The sequence below is a fragment of the Hypomesus nipponensis genome, chromosome 3 (genome assembly GCF_054491055.1).
Source record: "Hypomesus nipponensis isolate SF chromosome 3, ASM5449105v1, whole genome shotgun sequence".
Lineage (NCBI taxonomy): Eukaryota > Metazoa > Chordata > Actinopteri > Osmeriformes > Osmeridae > Hypomesus > Hypomesus nipponensis.
The window spans coordinates 2,172,012-2,182,500 of record NC_140363.1 but is presented as its reverse complement, the minus strand read 5'-3'; the positions used below and the strand labels follow the sequence as shown (position 1 = coordinate 2,182,500).

Here is a 10,489-nt window from a genome sequence, read left to right as displayed (position 1 = left end):
ATTTATCTCCATGGTAACCTGCTGCAATTTAATTGGTCTCGATTTTTTGCCTGTTAGGGCAGATGTGTGTGTGTGTGTGTGTGTGTGTGCGTGAGACAGGTGTGTGTGTGAGACAGGTTCCTGTGTGTTTGTGTGACAGGCTGTGTGTGTGTGTGACAGGCTGGGTGTGTGTGAGACAGGTAGTGTGTGTATGAGATGGGTAGTGTGTGTGTGTGTGTGTGTGAGACGGGTAGTGTGGTAGTGTGTGTGTGAAAGCATGGCTGTGTGTGAGACAGGATTCTGTGTGTGTGAGACAGGTGTGTTTCTGAGTCGCCTCCTCTCTCCCCCCAGTAACAAGCCCAACCCCAACCAGCTCAGCGGCAGCAGTGTGAAGCCCGGCCTGGTGAACGGTGCAGCGCCCCCAGCTGCTGTACCGCCCGCAGCCCCTGCTGCCCCCGCAGCCCCCGCAGCCCCCGGAGCCCCTGGAGCCCCCGGAGCCCCTGCAGCCGTCCCCGGGGCCCCCGGACAGACGCCTTGCCTGGGCCGGGCCTGCGAGAGCTGCTACAGTACGTAGAACACAGCACCGCCAACTGGGCCGCTCCTGACCGGACCGGACTAGACTGGCATCGATGCAACTGGATCTAAGTGGACTGGAATAGGCAGGGATAGGCTTGACTGGGCTGGGTTGGGCTGGGTTGGACTGGACTGGACTATGTTGGTTAAGGCTGGGCTGGGCTTCAATGGTCTGGGCTAGCTTGGGCTGGACAGGGCTAGGCTAGGTTGGGCTAAACTAGTTTAAACTCGGCCATGTTGGTCTGGGCTAGGTTGGGCTGGGCTGGGCCAGGCTGGGCTGTAGTAAACAGTACTGTACTGTACTGTGGTGTGGTGTTCATGTGTTCCTTATGGAACAGAAATGGGACTCGCCTGAGAGAGAGGGAGAGGGAATAAGAGTGGGTTATCTCCTGGGCTCTTTTTGTGGTGGTAATTAATTCAGTCATAAATGATTAAAGTGTGTGTGTGCGTCTCCCTGTTTGTGTGTGTGCGCATGTGCCTTTTGTGTGTGTGTGTGTGTCTGTCTGTGTGTGTGTGTGTGTGTGTGCAGCCTCCAGCTCATACCAGTGGTACTCGTGGGGGCCCCCCAACATGCAGTGTCGCCTGTGCGCCTCCTGCTGGACCTACTGGAAGAAGTACGGAGGGCTGAAGATGCCCACCAGACTGGACGGAGAGAGGCCCGGACCCAACCGCAACAACATGGTACACACACACACGCACAGGGACACGCACACTCGCATGCATGCGCCACAGAGGCACACGCATCCCCTCATCCGTGCACATACACTCAGGCTCGCAACGACGGGCACACAGAGACACGCACATGCCTAAATGCACATATACACCCCCACACACACACACATTCACGTACACACAGACGTGTTCTCTCTTACGCACATGTGGAGGGGAGGACACAAACACAGACACGCGCGCGCGCGCGCACACACACGCACAAATACACACCCACCGACTCGGCCTCCGTCACGTGACCCGGCCTGGTTCCCTCCCCGTCGCAGAGCCCTCACGGTCTACCCATGAGGCACAGCGGCAGTCCCAAGTCAGCGGTGAAGACGCGGCAGGCGTTCTACCTCCAGACCACGGCGGTGACGCGCGCCGCCCGACGCCTCTGCCAGGACATCATCCGGCCCCGCTTCCTGGCCCGCCACCCCTACCTGCCCCTCAACGCCGCCATCGTCAAGGCTGAATGTAGGTCCCTGACCTTAAACCACCCCTACCTGCCCCCCTAAACCACCCCTATTTGCCCCCCCCTCCCGTGTGTAACCGACAGTGCTGTGTGTGTAACCGACAGTGCTGTGTGTGTAACTGACAGTGCTGTGTGTGTAACTGACAGTGCTCTGTGTGTAACCGACAGTGCTGTGTGTGTAACCGACAGTGCTGTGTGTGTAACTGACAGTGCTGTGTGTGTAACTGACAGTGCTCTGTGTGTAACCGACAGTGCTCTGTGTGTAACCGACAGTGCTGTGTGTGTAACCGACAGTGCTGTGTGTGGTTTCCCAGGTGCTCTGCGCTTGCCAGACATGCCTAAGAAGGTCGTGCCTCTGAAGCCTGGGGTACGCAAGCCCCTGGAGACCGTGGTCAGGTATCTGGGTAAGAGGAAGTGATCTCACCACCCAGTCCCTCCCCCCTGTGGTGCCCTTGCAGAGAGAGAGACAGAGAAAGTTGTTCCGGATCTCTCTCGCTCTGCCCTCCCTCTCTTTACCCCTCTCTATTCATCTTTCCCTCACACACTTGGCCCTCTCTCTCTCCATTTCTCTCTCTCTTCCATCACTCTGCCTGCCCTCACTTTTTCCTCTCTCTTTCACTATCAAACTGTGACCCTTCTCCCCCCCCTCCCTCCAGAGGCCCACCCGTGCCCCCCCAGACCGGATCCCCCCCGCGGCCCCACCATCTCCACAGGCAGCCTGACGCCCATCAAGTCGTCCCCCATTCTGAACAACGGCTCCCCCACCATCCTGGGGAAACGCACCTACGAGCAGCATAACGGCCAGGAGGGTGAGGCCCAAACACACACACACACACACATTCAGAAACACGTGACACAGATATGCACAAACACACTCACACACAGATACACGCACGCACACAGACGCACAAGCACAGAATCCGACACAGAATGAGAAGAGAGAGCACTTCCTGCCTCTGGCCATGTCCTTCTTATCTCGTTCTCTCTCTTAACCTCTCTTCCTTCCTTTGGATCTCTCTTCTGTCTCAGTCACGTCATGTAAATTGTATTTATCCCACTAGGGGAAATGTGTTTGTAGACAGGTATTGAGACACATTCAATCCATCCTAAACACTACATCAACGGCCTGCCTGACGCCACACAGAGACACCAGCACAACAGGACAGTACAAGGATCACTGCATGTTGAAACCCAAAAATACATTCCGTCAATGAGTACTTGGTGCCATTCATTTATGCAAATGTTGCCTCCCAATAGCGAAACAAACGAGTCTCCAAGTCTTTTTGTTCTGTGTGGGAGCTCTATACCTTCTTCCTCAAGGCAAGAGCTCAAACGCCCCCTTCAGGGGATGGTCAGTACAAGCCAATATGGCCTGGGTCTTCCTTACGACCTGCCTAGCATAAAGCCCTCTGTCTCTCTACACTCTCCTCTCTCTCTGTGTTTGTGTCTACACTCTCCTCCTCTCTCTCTCTCTCTCTCTCTCTTTCTCTCTGTCTCTCTCTCTCTCTCTCTCTCTCTCTCTCTCTCTCTCTCTTTCTCTCTCTCTCTCTCTCTCTCTCTCTCTGTCTCTCTCTCTCTCTCTCTCTGTGTCTACACTCTCTCTCTGTGTGTGTGTGTACACTCTTCTCCTCTCTCTGTGTGTCTCTACACCAACCCTCTAATATGCGAATAAATCACTCGCATATGCGACCAAATTTCATGCTGGACGACAACATTTTCTTTAATTAGCCAAATTAAATTGTTTGATTTCACTGGCCTGTGACTGAGTTAGAGGCAAATAAGAAGTTTGGTGCAGATTTCAATGATGCACCGTCGACTGACTGCGAGTTAACATGATTGGTTGCTATGACAACAGACGTACAATTAGTTATTTTGCTGCTGCTCAACAATGTAATGGAGATTGCCAAAGAAAGGGAAAGTCGCTAGATTTGACACTGGATTTTATTGTCGCTAGGGAAGGTAATAAGCTACACTGCCTCTGTCGCTCTTTCTCACAAAAAGATGGACTTGATTTTTACGGCACTTGTCGCGCACAAAGAGATGGAGGCAAAAAAGCTACAATTCCAGTCTGAGCACAAAACACTTAATACTTTTTTTTGTTATCAAGACAATTTAAGATTATTGTTCCTTGTTCAGATTATTCTTGCTCTGCTAATCAGCTCTGCCAACTGTGAAAGAGCCTTCATTGACCAAAAGAGAATAACATCAGATGTCCTCAGCAGTCTCACATCCTCACGCCTTTCAGACCTGATCCTTATTTCAACAGAAGGCCCAGAGCTTCAGCAGTAGGCCTATGAACCATTGTCAGCACTAGAGAGAGGTGGCTGGAGTCAAGTGGCAAGAGAAAGCCATTTGCTAATAAATGGTAGATTCAATCCAGATGCAACATACAGAATGATTCAGAAAGATAATGTACTTGCATTGTTCATGCATTTCATGTAAAAAGTCTGGCAGGTAAAATAAAAAATGTACTAGCCAATGGCAACTCAAGCATCATTGTCTCCGTAGAGGGTTGTACACTCTCCTCCTCTCTCCTCCTCTCTCTGTGTGTGTCTACACTCTCCTCCTCCTCTCTCTGTGTGTGTCTACACTCTCCTCCTCTCTCCTCCTCTCTCCTCCTCTCTCTGTGTGTGTCTACACTCTCCTCCTCTCTCCTCCTCCCTCCTCCTCTCTCTGTGTGTGTCTACACTCTCCTCTTCTCTCCTCCTCTCTCCTCCTCTCTGTGTGTGTCTACACTCTCCTCCTCCTCTCTCTGTGTGTGTCTACACTCTCCTCCTCTCTCCTCCTCCCTCCTCTCTCTGTGTGTGTCTACACTCTCCTCCTCTCTCCTCCTCCCTCCTCCTCTCTCTGTGTGTGTCTACACTCTCCTCCTCTCTCCTCCTCCCTCCTCCTCTCTGTGTGTGTCTACACTCTCCTCCTCTCTCCTCCTCCCTCCTCCTCTCTCTGTGTGTGTCTACACTCTCCTCCTCTCTCCTCCTCCCTCCTCCTCTCTCTGTGTGTGTCTACACTCTCCTCCTCTCTCCTCCTCCCTCCTCCTCTCTCTGTGTGTGTCTACACTCTCCTCCTCTCTCCTCCTCCCTCCTCTCTCTGTGTGTGTCTACACTCTCCTCCTCCCTCCTCCTCTCTCTGTGTGTGTCTACACTCTCCTCCTCCTCTCTCTGTGTGTGTCTACACTCTCCTCCTCTCTCCTCCTCTCTCCTCCTCTCTCTGTGTGTGTCTACACTCTCCTCCTCTCTCCTCCTCTCTCTGTGTGTGTCTACACTCTCCTCCTCTCTCCTCCTCTCTCTGTGTGTGTCTACACTCTCCTCCTCTCTGTGTCTCTACACTTTCCTCCCTCCCTTTTTTCCACTTAGTTGTCTGTCTCTGTCTGTCTGTCTGTCTGTCTGTCTGTCTGTCTGTCTGTCCTCTCTGCGTGGCCCTCTCTCTGTGTAGCTGTCAGGGTTAGCCACTCTGTTCCATAGCTTGGGGCTACAGCTCATGTTGTCATGGCAACCTGGCAGGGAGGCAAACTCCAAAGCCAGATTAACGAGTCCCGCGGGACGTCACCCACAATGCCTTGCAGCTGGACCGCATCTGGCCCGGGGCCGAGGAGGAGCGAGATGAGCATGTGCCTTCGCAGGGATGATGGGGTGGAGGCTTTCAGCCTGCAGGCCAGTTCTGCAGATGGCAGGATAGGAGTTTCGCGTGAAGTCCGGCTCCCAAAACAGGCAGTACCTCATTAGACCAACAGAGGGCAGGAGAATTAGGGTTTTTCGTCCAGCAACTCAAAAAATGAATAGTCAGTGACGCAGAGGCCTGGTGTGTGCGTGCGTGCGTGCGTGTGTGCCTGCCTGCGTGTGTGTGCGTGCGTGCGTGTGTACTGGTACGTGCTTGTGCGTACCTGTGAACGTACATGTCGGAGCTTTTGAGTGCATCTCCCCAGGCACACCCATCCTAACGCCCTGTCTCCCTGCAGGTACCAAGCCCAAGACCATGACCCCCCAGTGGGACATCATGGCCAAGCGCGTGGCCGAGCCGGGCCGGGCCTCCGGACCCCCCATGCAGGAAGAGGTGCATGAGCTGGACTGAGACCGGAGGAGGCCGACCTCTGTCCTCCAGCAAGGTAGCAGCCAGCTGCTGTCCTCCCCAGTTCTGGGAAACAAGGGGTCATATGATACAGCAGACTTCAAGGGATAATCATGCTGCGTGTGTTTGTGTGTGTGTATTTTCTCCTTCCAGCGGGGTAAATGATATGGGAAAGGTATTTTTTCCATGCGCAGAGACGATGGAAGCCGGGAGTGATCACGGCATCGTAACTGTCAAACGCCCTCTGTCTGCGGGAGCCTGTCACATGGTCACAAGACCAACCAATTGTATTTGGGAACAGAGTTTGGCACCGGCCAATTGAATGGACGGATCTAACTGTACAGGACTGTGTTAATTACTTACATTTCTTGTATTGACTGTCATTGTAATTATTATTATTGTTGTTATCATTTCATTTTTTACCAACTATAACTCTGAGCTCATCTGTTAATTGTTGATAAAACAATGGAACTTGGGGGGGGGGGGGGGCGGGGGGGGGGGGGTGAAGCGTCGTGAATACTGCTTGCTGACCCTGTGGAAAGGGCAGATTGTACTATAAGCCACTTGCATCATTTTTTAACCAGTTAAGTGTACAAGGAGATGAACTTTTGATTTCAATGATATGAGTTAAAAAGTCATCGGTTTGTGTTCTACGATTTTGAAGGCTTCAGAGGGTTCTTCTGTTTTGTGAGCCGGTCTAACTCTTTGGTCAGAGAGGTTTAACTTATTGAGAAAGACATGCTGTTTTTTCTACCTTTTTCACAAGTAATGCATCTATGCTTCAATGATGTAATTAAAAAAATAATTGATTTTTTTCTCTCCTGTGATAATTTATGATATGCGTAAAGGCTTCCTGGTGTCATAGTTGATGTCATGTTACATGGTCATATTTCACCTATCCTTACAGTTGAGACGGGAAAAAAATGTTATCCCGATTACTGTGAACAATTACTGTCGATCTGTTTCAGGAAGAATACATCCCATTGATGTCCGTTGCGATGGGTAAAATACATTTCGTTAATTTCCTTTTTATTTTGTCATTAACTGGTATACATGTAACCTATTTAGAGAAAAATGAAATTCTTACTCGCATGTAGGTTCTCATCAGCTAAATGTAATGGTACGATGGATATTAATATAACAATTGATCAATATGCATATATTTAACCTGCTTAGATGCTTTCTCCAACTCATGACCTCGGAGCTGGTATAGGCATCTTTTCTGCCTCCCAAGGATTCCAATACGTTAAGAGGCACCTCGGCTTGTGAAACACGATAACCTCCACAGTTAACACCACGGCAAACTCCTCAAATATTTATACCCACGAATAGCTGGAGGCAATAAAAAGGATCCTCTCACGTACGTGTGGATGATGTCGTGACAGGTTTTTTTTTCTCCCGGAGAAGGGGGTTAAAGGCTCTCAGGGCGCATACCCGCCATTGCGGCCCCCAGCGGGAGTTTCCACTGATATTCATGACCGTCACGGAGAAGCATCATGGACGAAGGGATCACCGACCTAGACAGATTGAAGTTTTCCTCTAAAAACGTGTTCCCGTTCCAACAGGATACTTTGAAATAGTTGATTAAACAGAACCGAGGCGTTTATCCCCATATTGAAAGTAAACTGCTGGATCTGCTACAGCCATAGTGACAGCACAGCAAACATCGTTCATCACAGGTGAGGACCGAGTGAATGGTTCTTTAACCCGCAGCATCATGCTGGCTGACTTAACCAACCAAGGAATAACCACGGCACTGTCTGGTGTACTTTGCTTGCTGTTAATAAATATTACTCTTGATTTGTACAAATTAGGCTATGCTACTGGCTTAGTTGAACTGCTCCATACTACATCTGAAACATTTTTTTGTGGACGTCCACCTCTTTGGAAGCCTACAGCTGTGAGGGTACGAAGGAGTTAATCAAAGATGCGAGTGTTGCGTGCGCCAGGCGGTCCTGCCTCTGAGCGTGTGCTATTGCTGCTGCAGTGAAGTAAAATGTGTCAATTTTCATCAGAGAGTACAGAGACCGGCGGAAGAACCTGGTGCAGGCGGTCAACCGACCAGACGAGTATCCTATGATATCGCACCAAATGTAATAAATTATTTTGGGAATCTACCGCAGACGACACCTCCACGGTAACGTCTGTTTGAATGTTATTTTGATTAATGCAGCCTAATATCATTTTTATTCGACTTTACAGCACTTTGATTTTTACTTGGGATTTGCAGCAGCCTGGATGCATTTCTGCTATGTTAAATAATCACGATACTGTGTGGATGAATGCATTCTCTGAAGTTGAAGATGTTGCTAAATTAACAAATATCCACCAAAAAATGTTTAATACATTGTTGGCAGAGTGACCCTGTTGTATGCGGCTCGCTCTCAACTCTGCCCCACTTCTACCAATCACAAAAAGCATGTGTCGATTATAATGAAATTCTTTCCCTTGCGATTACGGGTAAAGCTGTAACCATGGACAGCTGGTTGCAACATGGAAATACTTTTTCATTTACTCCGTCCATGACTAATCAAATCCCCACTCATAGGCGGAGAACATCAGGCAACCCCGTGGGATGATATGAATATAGAACACAATTCGGTTTTGCGACGGTGCCATTTCTATTTAGAGAAACATCACCGTCAGCGAGGTCCCTGCGCCCCCGCATAATCTATAGGATTTTCAAGGAGGCTGCCCTTTGCGGTTTAGGGAGAGCGCGCTCAGTTCTCCGTTGTCCTGTGATAGCAGGATACGAGCATCATCTCGCTACCGTGCAGTGATGCTGCGGTTTCAATCCTTCCTCACGTGGACCTGCGGACCATTACAAGGCAAGCCTGCTTCATGCCCTAGCCGCCAATGCTGCTAAATGATATGGCTAATATCGTTTGAGCTATGAAGAGAATTGTGCCAATGTGATGCTCCCGATAGAGCCATAATTCACAAATGGTTCAGTCATCATTTTCAGTAAGTCTGGTTTGACGATCGATGTGTTGTGTATGTTTTTTCTCACTGTCATATTTTGTGGCCGTTGAAATTATTGGAGGAGAAATCTAGGGCAGCTGCACAGCAGGGATTTCCTACAATGGGATTCCCCCTGTCTCATGGCCCTGGATAGTTTAATTCGGTTTATATTATCTATTCACTTTGCTCCAGAAGGAAATGTTGTTCCAGAAGTACCTCTGGTGCACTAAGATTAAAATCATAATATGATTGTCGCCCTATTTATATACCAAAAACACTTTGTTGACCTACACGTTGCAGTGACAGCCACTAATAGCTCTCTACTGGGTCTAGATGAAGATGAAGACATTGACCTTTAGCCTGCCCCATAATCACATGACACAAGAACTCCCTTCAGGAACACACATGGATGGAGCCTGTGATCTCTGCCAATAGCAGTGTGGTCAGGATTGTTTGAAGCACAGAAGCTCACAGGGCCCTAACTACATATGAGATACACAAGGTTCAGACCCCAGGTTCAGACTCCAGGTTCAGACCCAAGGTTCAGACCCCCGATTCAGACTCCAGGTTCAGACTCCAGGTTCAGACCCAAGGTTCAGACCCCAGGTTCAGACCCAAGGTTCAGACCCCAGGTTCAGACTCCAGGTTCAGACCCCAGGTTCAGACTCCAGGTTCAGACCCCAGGTTCAGACCCCAGGTTCAGACTCCAGGTTCAGACCCCAGGTTCAGACCCCAGGTTCAGACTCCAGGTTCAGACCCCAGGTTCAGACCCCAGATTCAGACTCCAGGTTCAGACCCCAGGTTCAGACCCCAGGTTCAGACTCCAGGTTTGGACCTTGGTGAAAAACTACATCATTCTTGATTTAAATATATTTCTGCTAACAATTTTTAAAAGTCCCAGAGCTATTTTGGTTGGACTTATTTAAAACTGGTTACAGGCCTGACTGTAAGAGAAGAACTGTATTTTCAGGAGAAGAGATGAACCATGTGTGTGTTTCTGCAAAGAGAGATCCGTAAAAGGCTCTGGGTGGCACACAGGACCAAATCTCTTCCTCTCTGTTGAGCCCCAAGATTCCTAATCCTCTGGACATGACCCACATGTTATTGAGGCTTGTGCTTATCTCTGCATCTCAGGGTCTTTAAACTCGGAGAGCTCAGAGCTGTTGTGTGTGTGTATGTTTGTATGTGTCCCTGGTCTGTTTGATTCTCCTGAATCGGGAAGTGCATTAAAAGCCTTAGCCAGCCAGCATATTGTGTTGAGGGTTTCTCCTTGAGGGCATGAACACGATGCCTACTGAAGCGTTGAGAGATCAGCCCCAGTCCCAACCCTCTCACCTCCACCACACCCCCTCACCCCAACCCTCCACCAGCCTTCTGAAAAGGAGTAATGAGACAAACACGTTCATCAGTAAACAGGAACAGTCAGCAGTCAAACAGTCCACAGCTTGTAAAATTCAATATACCAGGAACCTCTGATGATGATGGATGAGTTGTTGATGACCACAGAGCCTGTGTTGTCCCCAGGTCATCAAGACCTTGGCAGCTTGTGTCGGGACAATGTCAGTTGCTGAGTGGTTCCTTTAGAACCAGCAGAGCTTGAGTCTCATCTGTCACCCTGTTTCCCCCTCTCTCTGCCTGCCATCTGCCTATGTTCTGACCATGGAAAACCCTGAACAAAGGCTGGAAAGAGCCCTGGCCTTATACCAGTGTATCTGGCTGAATACTAAA

At 49.7% G+C, this 10,489-nt stretch overlaps 1 protein-coding gene across 1 annotated transcript in view; it reads left to right on the top strand.

Annotated features, from left to right (window-relative positions):
- mta1 (metastasis associated 1) overlaps positions 1-6,275 on the top strand; it is a 28,593-nt gene extending 22,318 nt beyond the window's left edge. Inside the window, exons 12-18 of the mRNA XM_084683983.1 lie at positions 331-545; positions 1,082-1,233; positions 1,548-1,737; positions 2,050-2,139; positions 2,392-2,544; positions 5,691-5,837; positions 5,954-6,275. Coding sequence (XP_084540109.1) covers positions 331-545; positions 1,082-1,233; positions 1,548-1,737; positions 2,050-2,139; positions 2,392-2,544; positions 5,691-5,803 — 913 coding nt within the window. The 3' untranslated portion in view covers positions 5,804-5,837; positions 5,954-6,275. The remainder of the gene's footprint in view (positions 1-330; positions 546-1,081; positions 1,234-1,547; positions 1,738-2,049; positions 2,140-2,391; positions 2,545-5,690; positions 5,838-5,953) is intronic.
- Positions 6,276-10,489: the final 4,214 nt, after the last annotated feature.